We start from the raw sequence: 18,697 nt of genomic DNA, 5'->3' as shown, positions 1-18,697 counted from the left end.
CATGCATCTGCGTGCTAGCAAGTGTCTTTGAGCATCAGCCAGGCACTGCTTTGTAGCTGATGATGACCTCCACCTTCATTGAAATATCAGCTATCAATATTGCCATATACTTTATATCCTACACTGACTTCTATCTGCAGCAGAAGAAGTGTTCGTCTACCTTAGTAGTTTAGTGCAGATGATACTGGTTTGCTGTCTGAGCTTTCCTCAACTTTTCTGAAAAATAAATTGTTCAAACAAAGAATTTTGTCATTTCAGGTTTTTTCACCTTAATACTTAATACTAGTGAAGGTCAAGATAGATCCCAAAAAAAATGTTGGGTAGTGAATTTGTAAAACACAAATATGTTGTCGTCAGTTTACATCTAAAGTAGTTAAGATTCAACAGTTGTGCAGCACTACATGCTGTAAGAATCTCCCGTTGATCATCAATGTCCTCATTTTCACACCTCTCATCATCACAACTGGACTTTTTTTCCCCAACTGTGACAATATCAATATAAGTGCAAAGAAATAATGAATAAGTCCAGAGGTTTCAGTGGGAATGTGGTCAATACTGACATTAATATCATGATGTTTATATACACAACTCAGCCCCTACTCTCAGAAGGGCTGGTTATTTACTTTTATTGATCGCTCTAGCAACATATTGTCAATCTTCTTCATAAAGAGCAGTTCCACCACAGTCTAACGTTTATATACAGGTTACGTGTACGGCTACAATGTTTACAGTAGAAGTATCTGCTCATTCCACTAAAAATACAGTGGACAAATTGTGCAAGTGTTTTACTGTTCCATGTTATATATTTAATCTCTACTATAGTGAAAAAGCTTTTGTTTCTTTATGTATTTGAAGTAGTTCCCTACTTTCTATCTTCATACTGCTGCTGCTTACATGGGTGGCTTTGCATTTCTATATTTACAAAATACACTTTTGTCCTCCACTTGCTGGATAACCCAGAGCACATAAATGGTATCCAACAGTTTTTCTAAAGCTATCAAGTGCAATGTCATCCTTTGTTGTCCCTGATAAATCACTTACTGGCCACAGCCTTCAGTTATCAACCTCAATTGTGTTACGTTTGCCAGTCTCTATCCAAACAAAGATAATATTGCCCCCTATTATTGCCTCTAAAACTTGCCCGTGTATCACTGCCTTTGTTTCGGTGCCAATTCTCTGGCTGGCTCTGAGGCATGACGATTGGATCTGCTCCATTCTTTTTAACTCCAGCTTGGTGGAGCAGAGGAATGATCTTCTAGCGCCTGTACCTCTCCGTCACTCTCCTTTTTTTTCTTTCCTCCCAGTCCGACTCCCTCTCCCATCTCACTCCTTTACTTTTTTCATCTCTCTCCCTCGTTTGCTTCTTCCCTGCCATCTCTCCTTCGCTGCATTTCAGGTCTTCTTCTTCGCAGATGCCCATTTTTCTCTGAGATCAGCTGTCTTTCTCTCTCTTTCCCACTCCAACCCCCTTCCTCCCTCCCTCTCTCTCATTTGCTCTCTGTGTAAGGGTTTGCAGGTGGCTCTTGCTGGCTGGGTCAGTAACCAGGGGAAACTGGGGAAGAGTTCACTTCAATAGAACAAATGGGAACAAATTGATCCACTTTCACTGCTGTTTTTGAGATGCTATTTGAGTTTCAGGCAAAAGAACTGAAAGCTGTGAGTTTTAAAAAAGGTCAAAGGCTATTGTAGTAAAACACCCATAATAACCTTTGGACAGACACAAGAAGCCAGATCTTGTGCTCTCTTAATTCAGAGCCTCAGCCCAAACACAGCACACAGTCGCGCAACTTATGATGGTCTGAGCCCTGTCATGCTGTGCTGGCCAGCTGTAGGTGCGCGTCTCAGGGCGTCAACTAATGGTTCATCTGCTAAACAAATTTGAGGCAAAAGCAGATTCTATGGCAGAATGCCACAAAAGCATCCTGGCTTTATGGAAATCTGTACCTGGGACTGTGTGGAGTCTCATAATACCTGTGCGTATGCAAATTACTCCTAAGGTCCTGACAGGTACAAAGGCTCCATCTGTTGTTTCCTTGATGCTGCGACTGTCCTTGTCTCCCACACATGTTCATGAATACAGTGAGCCCTAAAGGGGGGGAAATCTATGAGCCATAGTGGCTAAATATTAAGCAGAAATAAGGAGTTTTAACTGTATAATAATTAGATTTGAGCTCATTCAAGTTTAACTATGTGGCAACATATTTTCCCTTATTTGGCGTGACGTCAACAAGCCTGTAACTCATAAATACCAAAAAACACTGAAATTTGATTTTGTCATCACAGCCATTTTGCATTTCAGTGTATCCCGGCGAGGATTCAGCTGCGGACCACACCTGGTTCTCAGTTTTCCTGCACGTCTCGATAAATGACTTCAAGTAAACAAGAGTCTCGCTAAGTGAAACCGTCTGGAAACACCATGCTCCTGCAACAGAACACTGTGGACAGACTGCCGCGGAGGTGTTCAGCAGTTGTTGCTCTCTACGGATCTCTGCACTGATCTCTGCACAGACTTCAAAAAGGACATTATAAAAGGGAGAAACAACCACAGTAGTACTCTAATTGTTGTTTACAGTAAACTTGAAATTGCTGGAAATAGATTTCAAACAAAGCAGACGGAGTATACTTGAACTCATTTCACACCAAAAACTAATAACAGTGCACAGCTACAACAAAACAGTCTGTGGCTGTCCAAATTCTCTTGGAACTCCCTATATGAATGACTCATAGGCGTACGTCAGCATAGCTGTGCAAGGTGCAAGCTGAGTGCTGCTTAGGACACAAAGAGAAGATCTAACTAGCAGGTTCATAAATGCCATTTTAATTGGCATAATCAGCTTATTTCATCACGTTGTCTTTCTGATTGTATTCATATTGTGATATACGGAGGGAAAACTACAAATGTACATTTAAGATGTAACTGCCTTTTCAGTAATGTTACAGTAACATTACAAAACCTATAAAGTACAATTATAGGACATTGAAGACTTAACTTAAAAATAAGAAATTAATAAAAATAAATGTAATTCTTTTGAGACTATAAAATTAGTTAGGCCTTCACTGTCTGTTCAGTGGTATACGAAATACTGAGTAACATCTATACACAATGTAAATCCATAACGATCTGTAGCGATGTGGAGCTATCAAGGTGAAGACACACTCTCTCTACTGGCCAATGGCGTTGGCAGAGTCATCCACCAGCCTGGAGAAATAAGTGGTCTTTGACCTGACAGGCAAGTGGCACTGCAGTTAGGCGGATGCCATAAAGTGGTAATCTGTGCTGTGCTGCATCACCATGGTAACATGCGTGCCAATGAGTACTGTGGATGGCAGGGTGCGCCTTTCATGGCACCGCTACACCCATCTGACTCACTCACACACAAACACACACGGCTGTCATTATTACAAAACCTGATTGCAAAACATCATTAGCAGTATGCCAGACTGCGCTGGTGCCAAACTAGCCGTCATGTGGATCCCAAACCCACAGACAGGTCCGCAGATTACGCTGAAAGCGTAGCCAGTCGGGAGAAAACACTGACAGCTCCATTCCTCTTCACTCCTCTTTTCCTTTATTTGGTTTCTCTAATCCATCTTTCCCCTCTTCCCTTCTCTCTTCAGCCCCTCTTCACTCTCCTTCTGTTGTAATTGCTCCTTTTCCCTTTTCTGTCCTTAAACTCTCCTCTCTGATCTAGTCTTCTAAAATCTCAGTCGCTCAGCCAGCTGGCATGAGGACACAAACCTTCTTCCACCATGGCACAGTGTCAGGCCCGAGAGAGCAAGAGGACCAAAGACGGAGGGAGGGAGACAAGTACGCTGAAAGGAACAGTGATAAAAGGGGGTAGGAGTGGGAGTCAGAGAGAGAGAAAAGAAAAGGGATGACAGGTAAGGACAGCAGGTGGACAAAACAAGCTGAGTGGACTAAAAATAAGTAGAGAAAGAAAATGAAATTGAAAAGAAGCAAGGAGATAGAGGAGAACAAGATAGGTGGATAACAAAAGGTGACAGGCGCTGTCTTATTCTTCTTATTCTTATTGCTTTCTGTTTTGCTCACTATTTCTTTTCTATTCTTCCATTCTTTTTATAATCGCGCTGATAAATCATTATCATTCCTCAGCAGCCAGCATGCATTCATGTGCATGCACAGATACAAACAAACTTAAATGCGCTTGAATCCACTGCTTGGTTTCTCAGGATCAAGTCCAAGCCTGTTCGATAAAGTGAGCCGCTTCATCCAGCAGGGAGACATCCACATACACATCAAGTAAAGTCTGTATCAGATACAAAGATGATTTTTTTTTTTCTTTTTTTAAAAGGAGCATGAGGTTTTAACATGTTAAGAATGAGACGTTTCGACAAACTGTTTTGTCCTAAAGTTTGATTTAGCACCTCGTTACATGTATTTTAATTAAGTTCAGGTCAGAGATGTGCAAGGTTCAGGTTTCATTAATAATGCAGCCACGGTTTGATGACCTGGTGCAGTGATGAGAGGAAAACTGACAGGACACGAGTAAGGGTTTACCTTAGGTCAGACGCTCTTGTTTGAGGCAGTTCACAAAAAAAAAAAACCATACTGTTAAGTTGACTAAGATGCATTAGCAAGCTGGTATTTTATTTAAGAAGACAATCATAACCTAGGTAAAGTAGAAACCATGTCAAATTATATTAAATAGATTACATCTTTTAATATGCTCTGACTAGTAGCCATAGTGTGGTGAATGGCAAAACTTCAGGTGCAACTCAATTTCATTATGGCTGGAAAGCTGCAGCACTAGTTTTATCCATTAGTTGAGAGTTAAGGTCTGAAACACAGCCTGGTACCTTAATATACTGTAGCAAGTCAGTTTCAGATAATCAGCTGCCATGGTAGGGGCAGGGTTTTTCTCTACGTGGAAGGGAAAATTGACAATTTCCCTTCATTTTGACTTAACAACTTCTTTCTGGGACTTCATCCTGTCCTTGAAGTGGCCTTGTGAACCTCACACCTGAAGAGCAGTCAGGAAGACGCATTGCCCTTATTCATTCCAGGTCTTCAGACCTCTCTGTAGCCTGAAGGCTGGATATGTGGTTCACATAGGGCTCACTTTTTGCCTATTTCTATTTCAAGGAAATGATTAATTCTGTAATCTCCCACCTGACCTCTAAGCCTATCCATCAAACCTGAAGTTTCTTGGTTTGTGAAATAGAAAAATAGCAGGCCTCATCTATCACAATTCATTTGTCAGGATTGTGATCAGTCCGGCGTGACATGTCAAGAAAACTGGGATGTTCCTGCAATCTTATAGTTCCTGTGCTGTGCAATAACCCATTTGTGTGTAGGTAAAGGACCAGACAGCAGAGTCAACTAAGTTGGTGTGTCAAGTGTATTCCACACAGACATGTGCATCAAATACAGCCTGGATCTGACTGTATAATGTATGACATCAGCACAACCTTTTAAACAGGTAATACATTTACTTCTAAAGTGGAAGTTGTGATTATCCTGTAATGGCATATTCCATAAACATACAGATCAGTGACAAATTAAAGGAAAAACCATAATGAATGAGTGAACAAACATGACGATACAGGACACACTGAATTGTTTGATGAGAATGAAAAGTATGTGAATTAACTGAACGCCTATGGGAGAATGGAGACGGTTCCAGAGAGTTTGTGTTGATTTTTCCTTTAAATTGTCATCTGAATATACCGTTTGTAAACAAATGAACACACACATGAATAAACGATAAATGGTCTTAAGGAAACAATTTTCCGAAATACCTGCCTACAAGTAAAAAAGTAAAGAACTGTCTCGTGTATTAGCGTAAAAGTTCTGACAAGACAATCGTACTTCAAGGACTCCAGGACTTTCGACTGCAATTCTTTGTATTCATCAGCAGATGGAGTTCCACATTTAGATCCCGTGATGACAACTAACTCATCTCCAACACAACTTCAAAAACTGAGGAACTAATGAACAGCTAAGAAAAGCTAGTGTGTGGACCTTGAGTTATGATTATTTCATCAAACTATCTCCACTATCATTTAAATACACAAGAAACACATACTCTGTGAACTACTTTGATTCTAAACCTGTAATTCACTAAACAGTGCAACAGGCTTACCTTGGGCTCCATGGAGATGAAACTATGGCGACCACGGCTGGACAAAGTTGACCTCTTGATGGTCCGACTATGGAAGAAGTGATAGTGGTCTTTGAGATCCCCAATCTGCAAAACATATATACAGACTTAACATATATACAGACCAAAAAGTATTCATTCATTCCATAACCCTTTCTATCTCACCATAACTCATTAGTGCACTTTAAAAACAAGATTTTGTTTCCACAATGTCCTAAAAATGATTATGAGTAACTGCTCTGGCATTTTTATTTTTGAACATATGTTTGCGCTCCACATTTGAAACAGATATCAGGCACATATACAGTATAAACATAATACATACACATGATGTTAGAGTTTATCATAGTCATTAATTCCTTGGGTAAACTCCACAACAAACTCCACAACCACCACAGCTGAAGTATTCGAAAAAGTAGTAAAGTGACATTTTTTCTGTGTTGTTGATGTTAATGTTTAAGTTTTTCTATGTTTATGTTTTATACATAAGGTTTCGTTGAGCTCAGAAATAAAGACATGGTAAGATAAAAGGGACGTGGACTAAAAGGTAAGACATAAAGGGCAGACAAGTCAAACAAAGACAGACAAAGACACAAAAAGACACAGAGACAGACTGAAAGTTAGACAGACATACAGACACACACAAACAAAGACTTTGAGTGACAGAGAGATGAGGAAGACAGAGGATCTGCAGACTGACAATGACAGACAGACGGCAGGCTGCTGGACGGTGATTAGTTTTAATAATTGATAAAGACCATGCAATCCCTCAGATGATCAAACTGTCATGGCTGCCAAGGGTCCTATGGTGCGTCACTGATCCATGGCTGAGCTCCACTACCAGAGAGCCCATTAGATCATCTTTCAGCTCAATGCTCATGCACACACACACACACACGCTCCAACTTCCAGACTGATATACTGAGAAACAAAAAAAGTGCCAATAGGCCTGGCTGAATCGCCTTTCAGCAAAGACCAAACACTAAACACACAGCACACATCAGAGGCCTTGGGTAATCACATTACAAAGCGTTCTATATACTAACAAAATGTGCTTCAACAATAGGCGGCTACCAGTTTGGATGCTTCTCATAGTGTAAACAGGTCTCAACATATCGCGCTTCCACTGCCTATTTAATCTACTCAACATCTGCACTGCCATTAAGCAGGCCACCTTCCCTCCAGGAGTGTCTGCAAACAGGGAGCTGCTGGAAAAGCTCTACACACAGTATTTAAAAACCCCTAAAGCACAGATCTAAACTTCTGCTCTGCACATAAACTAATAAACGTCTTCAGGTTGCACTATATCTCACATTCAGTGTGCAGCTTCTTGACCTGAACTCTAGTGTACAAGTATGGCTGGAGTTGTTACTGTTGTAGCTATGACTACATGTGACCTACAGATGGAAATGCGGGGCTTATATTGACAGCTGAACTTTCATTCTAATGCAACAAACCGCACAATGAATCATAACTTCAGCATAACCTTTGGTCACTGGGAAGTATGTTGTAACAAATTAGTGAAGTGAAATCACTTGCACTTCAGTGATTCATGATGTCTTGCATCACGGACACTTTTACTGAATGTATTTATCTTCCAAATAATGGATTATTAATCCGACCAGGAATTGCTAAAAGGGGACTTTTTCCACAGAAATTAATCTGAGTGGGTCATAGTTGGGTCAAACTACAAGTTCAAGTTCTGCCTGAATAACTGTGGCTCAGATACACACTCGCTGTCCACATTAAACAGAACAATAACTGGCATCACACAAGAAGATGAGAGCTCACACACACACACACACACACACACACACACACACACACACACTGCAGGATTCTATCATTGCAAAAAAATGTTTATGTTTTTGTAATGTGTCCACAGACGCTTCTAACATCTTGCTATGTGGTGCAGCGGCTGCAGTCTCCCAGTCGATCACAGACACAGTGTGATTAGCTTGGCTCAAAAGGATCCGTATTTGTGAGGTCTAAATGTTATTCTTGATAACTTACTTCAGCAGAACAAACTTTCATAACAAACATCCTGTTGGCCTAATGCCTTTAACAACGGATGCATCAGTACAACCTGATTAAATAATCTCATAAGTCATTATTGCTGCAACCACCTCCTGTCCATGTCTGGCTACAGATCATCGCCCTCCTTCTCCACAGCTCCAAATCCTCTCCCAGTTTGAACACATATCCACATCTAGGGCCTTGTCAGCTGATTTTGACTCAATTTGGACCAGTGTCTCAGTCTGGGAAGGGGGCTCCATGCTTAAGAGGATTACCCAGAATTCCCCAACGAGGTGCTCTCTCACTCCATGCCAACTCTTTTCATCCATCCGTCCATCTATCGTCCCTTCTTTCGCTCCCTCCTCCTTCCATCTCCCAGTGTGTGGTTATCTTTGTCTGTTCTCTTCTTTCCACCCCTGTCAAGAAGACTATATTGTCCCTGTGTCACATGTTTTCCCTACCCATCCCCCCCTTTTCTCTCTCTAACTACTTTGCTTCCCTTCTCGTTTAGCAGTTACATCCCAAAATCACTTATCACAACCAGTCCAATCGTTACCAAAACTCCAAGTAACTGTAATCAAATGAAGGAACCGTTACAGTGCATCTCTTTGCAACCTACAGCAGCATCAACCTGCCAAAACATGTGCAATAAGCCAGCTCCCTTCACAGGTTTAATGCCGTTCACCATATATATATATAAGTGCTGCACGGATATAAGAGGGAGGGGGTTGATGATGAGGATGTCAAAGTTCACATTAGGAAATCAGAGTGTGCTGTTATCGCTCCCATGGGAGCGGCTTTCAGCTGACCCCAAAACCAGGAAGTGAAGTAAAACTCTTGTCTATGAGGTGTCAAAGTCCAATGAACGTTCCATATTGAGATGGAAATTAGGGCGAATGGTGGGGGTTGGGAGCGACACTGCACTCCACAGGGGAATTCCTATTGGGGGCTGGTATGGAAAGGGGGGGGGCTCCACACATTAGTTCCCGTCAAAGAGAGGGGATAAACGAGGCCATTAAGGCCTGCTCTCTGGGGAGTATAGTGGGTGGGCGGGCTGGATAAGTCGAGGAGGGAGGGGGGGTTCAATAGCTGTTGACTAGGCTACCCCACAACAACCTGTCAGAATGCCCCCCTCTGTTCCACGCTGTCTTCATGTTGAGGGCTGGCAAGTGCAGGCTTGAACTACCCACGTATTTCGGTCACGATACTCTGGAGTATGTGTGGGGTCCACGTTTGTGTGGCATAATTCTTTTGTCCATAAAAAACACAGGATTTCTCTTTCAACTCTTGAAGTGACCAATTAAACCACTCCTCCTGGACCTGTGCAGACTTGTGTGGATTAATAAAATGACATAATGTGAAGATAGTCAAACAAAATCTCTTACAAGTGTTTCCTTTGTATGTACATTTTTTCGACAGCTGTGGTTGGGATTTATTTTAGACTACACTAAGCAATGGCCCTGACATTGGGGCTTAAGTGTCAGATCTAATGGAAATTATAGGGTCGTACATTGTAGAGGCATGCATACGCTCGGGTCATTGAAAAATAATGTCTCCAATTTTTCTGATGAAGTATGACATGCGTCTTTTAAGATTTTCTCTTGTAGTGGTGCTTCATCATTAGCTGCTCACAAAAACCCATTAGAAATACATCAGCAGTTTGAGAATACTGACAAAAAAGTATGGGAGCATCTACTAAAGGATTCATCCTAAATGTAAACACAGCTCAATAGTGGTGTTTTACAGCAGCTGATCCAGCGGGCCTAGTTATGGACTGAGCCCAGGTTACACTCACACTACTGTAGAACATAAGCAGAGAAGTGCAACTCAAACCTCCATCTCTTCTTCCATGTAATGTTTAAAAAAAAAAAAAAAAAAACTTGCCACGTTTTTCCACTTAAAATGTTACTGTAGCCAAGTAAAGCAGGACTGGTCAGGGGACGTTTTTGAGTCCTACACATGGCACAAATACGACAGCGTTAAAAAAGAAACAACATAAGAATCTGTTTGACTGTGCACCCTTCGATGTAAATTAACTACAAACCACTTGTGTGTCATAAGGACCAAGCACATGAGACTGCTGTGGCTGTGAGGCTGATAGTGAGCTCCCTGTGGCTGCAGCCCGCAAACTGAACATGATCCGCGGAAACACAGCGAGGAGGCACCTGTTGTGCCATCCTCCTCTTGGTCTTCTTTTATCGGTTTCCTGCAGCTTCTCTTCTTGTCTCAGAGACAGATAGCCACAGAAAAAAAAAAGGATAGGACTGGCTTCGAGAATCACAGAGACGTTTCATGGCTCGTGTATGGACCTCAGACCTTTGACGTTTGACCTCGTATGGTTGGTCTACTGGTAAAGGAATAGCAACCACCAGCCTGACCTGCCCCACTTTTAAGAGTTGAAAAAACAAGAAAACAAAAGACATAAATAAGACCTACCTGTCCCATGTTCCTATAGCCATATTTTTCCGCTATCCGCTCGGCCAAATCGGCTCCACCGGCTATCCTAACTGCCCAGTGGTTGGTGTAAATCCGAGCATTGCACGGCGGGGACGCAAAGCCAAGACTGAGCGCCAGGACGCACAGCAAGCTTCTTCTCCAAGCGGCGTTGCGGACCATCTTCCCCCACTTTTAACCCGACTCTTCTCCTCCTCCTCCTCCTCCTCAGCCGACCAGGCAAACAACCAAACTTCTCTTCTCACCGAGCAAGACTCTCATAGAAACACAACTATCCGGGGCAAAAACACTGAGAGAGACAGAGAGAGAGAGGGAGAGAGAGAAAGAGAGGGAGAGAGGGGGGAGGAACGGAGCCCCGAAGAGGAAAATATATACCTTATCCTCAAACCTCCGCTTTCCACATGGGAGAGTTGGAAGTTTGCGTTTCGTGTGCCCTCTCTCTCTGTTCCTCTCTCTCTTTTTTCCACCGCGGAGGAGGAGGAGGAGGAGGAAGTGTACGTGTCTGCGCGCCGTGCGTCTTTGCGCGCGAGTTCGTGTACGCCTGTGTGTGCGCGCGGAGCTCCTCAAAGCTGATTTCTCTTCTCCACGAACAACTCGGATGTTGGTTGTTCAGCTCATCGGGCTTTCATGTGGCGAAATGGCTACAGCGCCTCCCCACAAATAACTAGCTGACACTCTGGAGAGTAGAAACAACTAAAGCCGCGGGGTTTCCCTGCCGAGCTCCGCTGGGTCTTAAAGACACTCTTTCTCGGATCCACCGCAGACCGCCCGTACCCCAGACACAGCACAGGGGGGGTCAAACTGGGGGCCAGGGACCCACCCGGGGGCTCTCCTCCAGGAGGATTAACAATACAATTCTTAAGCCCAAACTGGCCGGAAGTTATCCTAGTTGGACAATGTTAAATGATGTCTTTTGATTTGTCTTAACACTCAGTTGAACTTCCAAAAGTGACAACAATCTCAAACAATGTGTATATTCAGGACTAACATGTTAATGTCTATGTGGCCACTTGCATAGCAAGGAGGCATTATAACACAAGTGGCCTCAAAAGTTACAAAACCTTGAGTCTGTAGATTTCTAGAGAGAAACCATAACCGTGGCCCCCTGTTTAACCCTAACCCTGACCCTGCCCTGACCCTATTTAACCCGGGTGCAACATTATTCCTAATCCCACATATCAAATATAGATGAAGAAAGTACAAGGGACGCAACATCTTCTGTTAAAACATTTATTTTGTTTTAATTTTGCCCACACGGTTAATCAGAAATAATATTACCAAAGCACTAATATGAAGAAAAACACAGTTATTTATGAAACATGATGAAATATTTGATATCATGTAACATGTGTATAGTCTGCAATAAAATATCTTGAAAATATGCAGAAAGTTTAGATGTTTACAGCATATATCTTATTTTTGGGTTTTGTTTGTAGACAATGAGAGAATACCCGTTAAATTGGGTCTATGTATTGAAAGAGTCTGTATTTTTTTTTTACTAGTGTGTTTTATTTTAAAATAATTAATACAAACTGCTGCACAGGAATGCCAGTGGTGTTATCCTCCCTAAAATTTCCCTTTAAGAAGTCCACCAGTTAACAAGTGGATGCATTACATTTTGCACTCCACACCTACACCTTGAAATCTGCTGTTGAATGCAAGCCTTGTCAGTCTCCTGAGCAATATTGACATAGACATACCAATGTAAAGTTGAGTAAACTATGACCTCCACCTCAGTCATCATCCAATGGGAAACAGCCACAGACATAAAAATGTATTATATCTTCAGAAAAAAAAAAAAACATGAATGTATTCTTTTCTCTGTCAACTTGATCAGTTTGATGATTATCTTCATTGTTTTGACCGTCCTGGCTTCTGATTAATAGTGCGGATTGCTTATAATATATCTTACAAAAAGTGGGTAAATTAGATTGAGTGAGTTTATCCTCTGCTAATCCCTGGACATGAGCTGGACTCAGGTGTGTTTAACACTGTCATATTGTAACCAACCTCACAGTTAACCCTACTGTATGCCTGGGTTACGCATCCACCGCTGCCATGCAGGCCGTCTGCCCTTGGCTATACTGCATATTTCCCCTTAATCAGTGAAGCTCTAGATGTCATGCCCCCCATCGCAACACAGGTCACAGCTGACTAAACGCTGTCATTATGGAATGCGCCTGGTATTATGTGCAGTTGAGCCTTTCATTCAAGGCCTTTGTTGATTGATGGGTTTTTGTTTTGCAGCAGTTTCCCGGGGATGTCTCTGTGCACAGCGAAAACTCTGTTCTGCATGGGACACAAGTGAAAATCAGCATAATTGCACTAATTGCAGCCAATTTCTCGCTGAATGGACCCCGCTGTCACATCTCACAACAAGCAGGGGGACAAGAACATCTCATGGTCTCCCAGATGGAGATGAAAGGGAATAGAGGAGGGAAAAAAAACACCCAGTGATCGTTCTCCATTCAGGCGGATGGAAGGGCTTGTAATTTAAAGAAAAAAAAAGGAGAGGAGACGAAACACAGCAGAAATTGATTTGAGGATCCAAATCAAGTACCCAGGTCACGAGGCCACCTTGAGCACCAGGGCCTCCAATTTCCATTCAGATCTTAAATGTCGCGATATCCTGCGTGACAGCCTCTCGGCTTCCCGAGTGTCTCCAGGGAGTGAACCGAGTGAACCCCAACAAAACGTCTTTGTCAACATCTGAGAGCCATGATCATGAGTGTCAACAAACACACTGAGGGGCATTCCTGTGTGCATTCCTGTGCCTCTCCAATGAAATAACAGGGTGCATCATGTGTTGTGGCCAAACACAACTTTAAAAAAAACTACCTCCACACAACCCCCATGATACAATACAATGGAAGGCCCCAATAGGAAACTGCGGCCAACAAGCTTTATTCAACAAGGACACAGCTAATTTGTTCATTCAGTATCAAGCCCAACATTTCTAGGAGGGGAACCTCCCACATGGTTTTCTTGTCCCATCAAGACAGGGGCGTTATCAAACAAGTACGCCTCTCTGGCATTCAAACGCATCTTGCAATTACCCATCGACCACTGCTTCTCCATAACCTCTCTCGTGTCTCCATGTTTAGCCATCATGGCCCATCCTTCGCGTTCTATCATTTGCTTTGCTTTCCTTTCCAGATGTTCTCCATTTTTGTCTGCCCGTTGTTTCTCTAATGAATCTGGATCCATCATTTTCTTTAGAACCTGCCTTTGGTTGACCTCAATGTTTTTCTTTATTCATTTGACCTACACTGCATCTTGTCTTTATCCCTTTTTCATGTACCTTCCTGTTCCTCAAGTTATTTCCTAGAGCCCATCGCACTTTCTGACCCCCCTTATCTATATCCCTCACTGGGTGGGCTTCCTGGGAGTTAAGGTTGACCTTTCAACTTCACTTTGACCTTTGACCTTGTTGCTGTAGGCTCCTGCACTTAGGCCACAATAGCACCTGCCACTCACCGACTTTCCATCCTCTCTGCTCTGCATCCCACCCTCCCATCACCACCCTTCCCTTCTTCTCCTCACTCTCTCCTTTGTCAGCCACATACCAGGGTTATATAGGCTATTCTCGCAGCACACACACTCTCTACATTCAGTGGAGAGAGATGGAAGAAGGGGGAGATAGAGAGAGTGCCATAGTCAAAGAAAACGTTGGTATCCCGCATCCATGAGGAATGTGAATTCTAATCTCTATGGTACCCATTCAGTAGTGTTATCATTTAAAACACACAGTTCAACACTACTCGAACAATGTGAGAAGAGTGTGTCAGGTTCGAATATCTCATGTGTAGGCATTCTGCCACTGAGGTCAACACATACTTGTTTGATTGGGTTGCATGATCTATTTTAATGTATGTATTAATCGTCTGTGTTTACTAGATTTCTTCAGTCGTCTTATGTCTCAAATATGACCCAGGTCAGTGTTATGCAGTATTACACAGTACATATGGAAGAATATCTTCTAAATAACAGGATTTAGGGGCGCCCAGTAGCTCACCTGGTTGAGTGTGTGCCCCATGTACTAAAGCTGAGTCCTTACCACAGCGGGTCTGATTCAACCTGTGGCCCCTTGTTGCGTGTCATCCCCTCTCTTTCTCCTGTCACTCTTCACCTACTCTATCAAATAAAAGCAACAAAAAAAGCCCAAAAATAAATAGGAGGATTTAATTTCTATGCTCCTGTGAGCTGTGACCCACCTGGTCTGGCTTCCTGTTTTAAATAAAGTACTCCTGTGTATGGTATGGACTCTTTAAGACGTGGCTATATATTGCCATCTGGTGGTAGCTGATGAGATTAAACACAGGAGATTGCAGTTGAATTCTGTCAATATTTTCACATTCATGTCCATTTCCACGATTACAGGTGGAACATTACGCTTTATCTTTTCTAAAGTAAGTTTCTAAAGTTTAAAATTATTCTATTTTAAAGATAAGTAATTAAAATATTGCAAGAAATCAACTAATTCATCCCTTTAAGGACCTTCAAACATCCTTGAGATAAATCAGATATTACTTGAAGAACATATTTAGTACCTTGGCAATATATGTAATGTCCTCATATAAGGGTGTAAAAGATTGTTTCAGTAACTTTGAATTGATGCAAGCAGTTTTTCCTCTATACTGCTTCTTACATTTCCCAAAAAGAGGGTGACATCATTTTAACTTTGTCCATTCTGTGTACCATTGTCTTTCCGAATCTATTCATCGTTTTGCATGACTGCATACTCATCCATTGTAACGAATGTGATTGTACTGAATTACTGTAGCAAGTCACATTCGGTCCTGTTTGTCTTCACATTTACACTGAAAGTTTGTGCTGTGACGACTCATGAGCCAAGGATCAAATCAATCCATAATATTAACATTTAAAAAATAAAAACTGGTTAATCCTTCTTCCTTTGATTTGGCAGTATGGTTTTTTTATTAATAGCATCATCGAATATGCATTTCACGGGAAAAGATGGTATCTAATGATAGTCACTGCAATCAGAGAGCCACCTGTGTCTAGCTCAAGCTGGGCCTCCATATGGCCAATTGGCTTTAAAAGACTATTAGACAGAACACAGTTACGGCAACAGATTACAGAACATGTTAATTTCAGTTTCAAGGAACTATTGTTTTGTTAGGAAAACAGGTGATTCATTTCACACAACTCTGCAAATTAACAGAACCTCACAAGTTACAGATTTGAAATAAACAGTTTTGGATCTTCAGGACAAACCAAAGAAAAGATACTTCAAAATTGAAATTTTTTTATATGATTTAATGAAATTGCTGAATTGCCATCCTATTGGTTTGCATTGATCATCATATCCTACAAATCCCAACCCAACAACAATCAGATTTCCTTGAGAACAAAGGTGCAGCCTCTGTGGAGTAGACAGTAGAAAAACCCATGTGAAAAACAGACAAATACAAAAAGACTCAGACAAGTCAGAGATCCAACTGCTCAGAACTTTTATTTCGAGGGAAATCAGGGTTAAAATTAAATTAAAATATAAAATTTAGATGGGCAAGTCTGTCTTTAAAGGGAAGGTGTTGACACAAGGAGAGTAGGCAGCCCTCCAGAAGGAGGGGAAATACAGGAAGCTACAAAATGAAGTTTGGGGGATGAGCCTGATCATTCAGGAAGTTATGTATAAAAAAAAGAAAAAGACGAGACAGATGCAGTTAGTTATTATAAACCCCACCCCCATCTGAAATGTCCTCATATGCAATCAGTGCTATAGCTCTCTCCTTTTCCTGTTTTTCTTTTTACAGGAAGTTTTAGATCCTTTGTCTTCTTCACTCGCTCTCTCACCATCATAATCATCTCATTCCGTCTTAATGTAACATCTTTTCCTGCAGTTTTGAAAAAAGTAAACAAAAGTCCTTCAAAAATAAAATGCAGCAACCACATTTCATGTTCTACTATTACATATACAGTATATATATATAAATACATACATAAATATCTTACATGTACAACCAATTTTGAAAAGGGGGGGGGGAAGAGAGAACCCAAAAGACTTATGAGGACTTGTGGAGGTGGGGGGAGCGGGGCAAGGAAGCCCAAGGTTGCTCATTGTGAGGGTAGTGTGTCTTTGTTTTTTGTTTTAGCTTTACATACACACACGCACGCACACAGCCTTTTGGGGGAGGGGGGAGTGGGAAGCATTCCTCAGTTTGCCCAGTAGGGGGAGCTGCCGTAGCTGGACTTGCTGCCTTGGGTCTTCTGCTGCATGCTGCTGGACTGACTGCGCTGACCAGGACCCTGTGGACAACGAGGAATATGTTCAGTCAATCATGTCTAAGATCAAGTACCCAACGGGTTTATTTAATTTCCCATGAGATTTATTAGCCCGTTCTAGCTGAAGGAACATTGCAAGGAACCTTCTAAAGGTTTTGGTCCCTGAGGTAGCATTTTTGTGAGGCCCAGGAACCATGAAGAAGGAGTTGTCAGTCAGTGATGACTGCTAAAAGCCTTTTTAGTGCAAAAAACTTTGACTATTTGGACGAAAGAGGCCCATTAATTGCTGAATAATGCACGGAAGCAGTCTTGTTTGGTTGCCCACGTAAGTCAGCCAACTACAACAACAAGCAAAGCTATTCAGAAAACATAGGTGTCTTGTACAATGGACAAAATGTGGCTCTTCAGTTTACCTGTCCATCCTGTGTGAGGTGATGGTGCAGCAGTTGGGAGTGCGGCTGTTGGTGTGGTGGCAGGATGTGCAGGAAGGGAGCAGGGGCGTAGCCAGGAGCACCCCCAGGGTTCAGGGGCCCCGTTCCCCCCAGTGCTGAAGGCAGGCTGAAGGGAGGCGGTGTACCCGTGTGGAAGCCCTGCTTGTCAAATGACTGACGAGAACCAAGAGCAGACACAAGGGATTAAAATAACAAACCAATTGCACGCATGTCCAATAGGTTAAGAAACTGGTTATTCAAGATTATGTGCTGCTGATGTGTACACATTTTTTAGTTTTGATCAAGAAGATTATTTGAACAAAAGATCACTCAAGTGTGATTTTATTTTAAGACATTATCTCACAACCAACCTTTACCTAAACACAAACATACAACAGGACAGCAAGTCACTCACCTGAGTTTTGCTGTAGATTGAACCTCCCATATCAGGTACTCCTCCACTGGTACCTGACCCTGACAATCCCGGTGCTGAGAGGAGAAAGAAGAGAGGGACAGGGAAAGGGATAAAGAAAAAAGATTGGAATTGAAGAGGGAAGGGAGGAAAGCAAAGAATGGAAGAGAAGAAGAATAGAGAAGAGAGGAAAATCAAGGGGTTAGGGGGGGGAAGGCAACAATTGTGTCACTTCACTGATGAGTGAATACTAAGCACTGAATGTTCATTTCCATGTTAGTAGGAGGGGGGCCAGCCAGTAGGAAGAAGCGTATTAAGTGAGGAGGTGCAGAGGCATGTTTCTCACTTTTTTCACCCCTTTGCATGTATCCACTGATGTGCACATCAAAGTGCAATCACACACACATGCATATACACACCTTTCTCCTGAACACTCTTGACTGTAGAATCATCTGCAATTGTGAGTACATCCATTGTTCCCACAGGAAAAGGCCCACTGACTTTGTGTGTTGTTAAGAGTGTTTACACATGTGTTGTGTGTGTACCTTTCCCAGGGCCGCTGCCCGCTGCCTTGGCCTGAGACTGGGCAGAGCCTCCGTACCCTCCCTTACTGTACTCCCCGTGGGCTTGAGACAGGTCATCAAAGGCTGAAGGAGGAGGAGTACAGAAGAAGAAGAGAGGAGGCAGAGCGAGCAGAAGAGTGGGAGGGGTAGGAAGAGAAAGAAGCAAGGGAACAGATGAGGTGAAGAGAAAAAAAAAAAAAACAAGAGGAAAGAGGATGGGAAGAGAAGAGAGAGGGGGGGCAGGGGAGAGAGAGGCAGTAAGGTAACCTGACTAAAATGGCAGCGGTGTCTATATTGAGCCGTGTCCAACTTCAGCAGGGGGTTTAAGCTATGCATGCAGCACAAGCAAAAAACACCCACAGGCCCGATTCCACACACACATGCAGGATTTGGTGTACACGTTTAAAGGCCTGGAAGTTTGATTTCTCTTTTGCCTCGCTCTACACTCTTCTC

General features: G+C 42.4%; 2 protein-coding genes across 4 annotated transcripts in view; both read right to left on the bottom strand.

Moving 5' to 3' along the window:
* pcsk5b (proprotein convertase subtilisin/kexin type 5b) overlaps positions 1-11,245 on the bottom strand; it is a 51,796-nt gene extending 40,551 nt beyond the window's left edge. For 2 of the 3 annotated variants that reach the window (XM_035657842.1, XM_035657844.1), the window contains exons 1-2: positions 10,575-11,244; positions 6,105-6,209 (exon numbers count right to left, since the gene is read on the bottom strand). In XM_035657842.1, the coding sequence (XP_035513735.1) occupies positions 6,105-6,209; positions 10,575-10,754 (285 nt within the window). In that variant the 5' untranslated portion in view covers positions 10,755-11,244. Of the gene's footprint in view, positions 1-6,104; positions 6,210-10,574 lie in introns of all 3 variants that reach the window. The other variant, XM_035657843.1, reaches the window with a different exon arrangement.
* A 4,804-nt stretch (positions 11,246-16,049) lies between these two features.
* The window catches only part of LOC118325509 (ubiquitin-associated protein 2-like), a 15,106-nt gene continuing 12,458 nt past the window's right edge, over positions 16,050-18,697 (bottom strand). The window contains exons 27-31 of the mRNA XM_035658217.1: positions 18,227-18,328; positions 18,101-18,133; positions 17,685-17,758; positions 17,252-17,443; positions 16,050-16,862 (exon numbers count right to left, since the gene is read on the bottom strand). Of these exons, the coding sequence (XP_035514110.1) occupies positions 16,770-16,862; positions 17,252-17,443; positions 17,685-17,758; positions 18,101-18,133; positions 18,227-18,328 (494 nt within the window). The 3' untranslated portion in view covers positions 16,050-16,769. The remainder of the gene's footprint in view (positions 16,863-17,251; positions 17,444-17,684; positions 17,759-18,100; positions 18,134-18,226; positions 18,329-18,697) is intronic.

This window comes from Morone saxatilis, unplaced genomic scaffold (assembly GCF_004916995.1).
Source record: "Morone saxatilis isolate NCDOM2014 unplaced genomic scaffold, NCSU_SB_2.0 Contig16, whole genome shotgun sequence".
Classification (NCBI taxonomy): domain Eukaryota; kingdom Metazoa; phylum Chordata; class Actinopteri; family Moronidae; genus Morone; species Morone saxatilis.
Note: the sequence above shows the minus strand (reverse complement) of the source record. Positions and strands in the feature narration are given on the sequence as shown.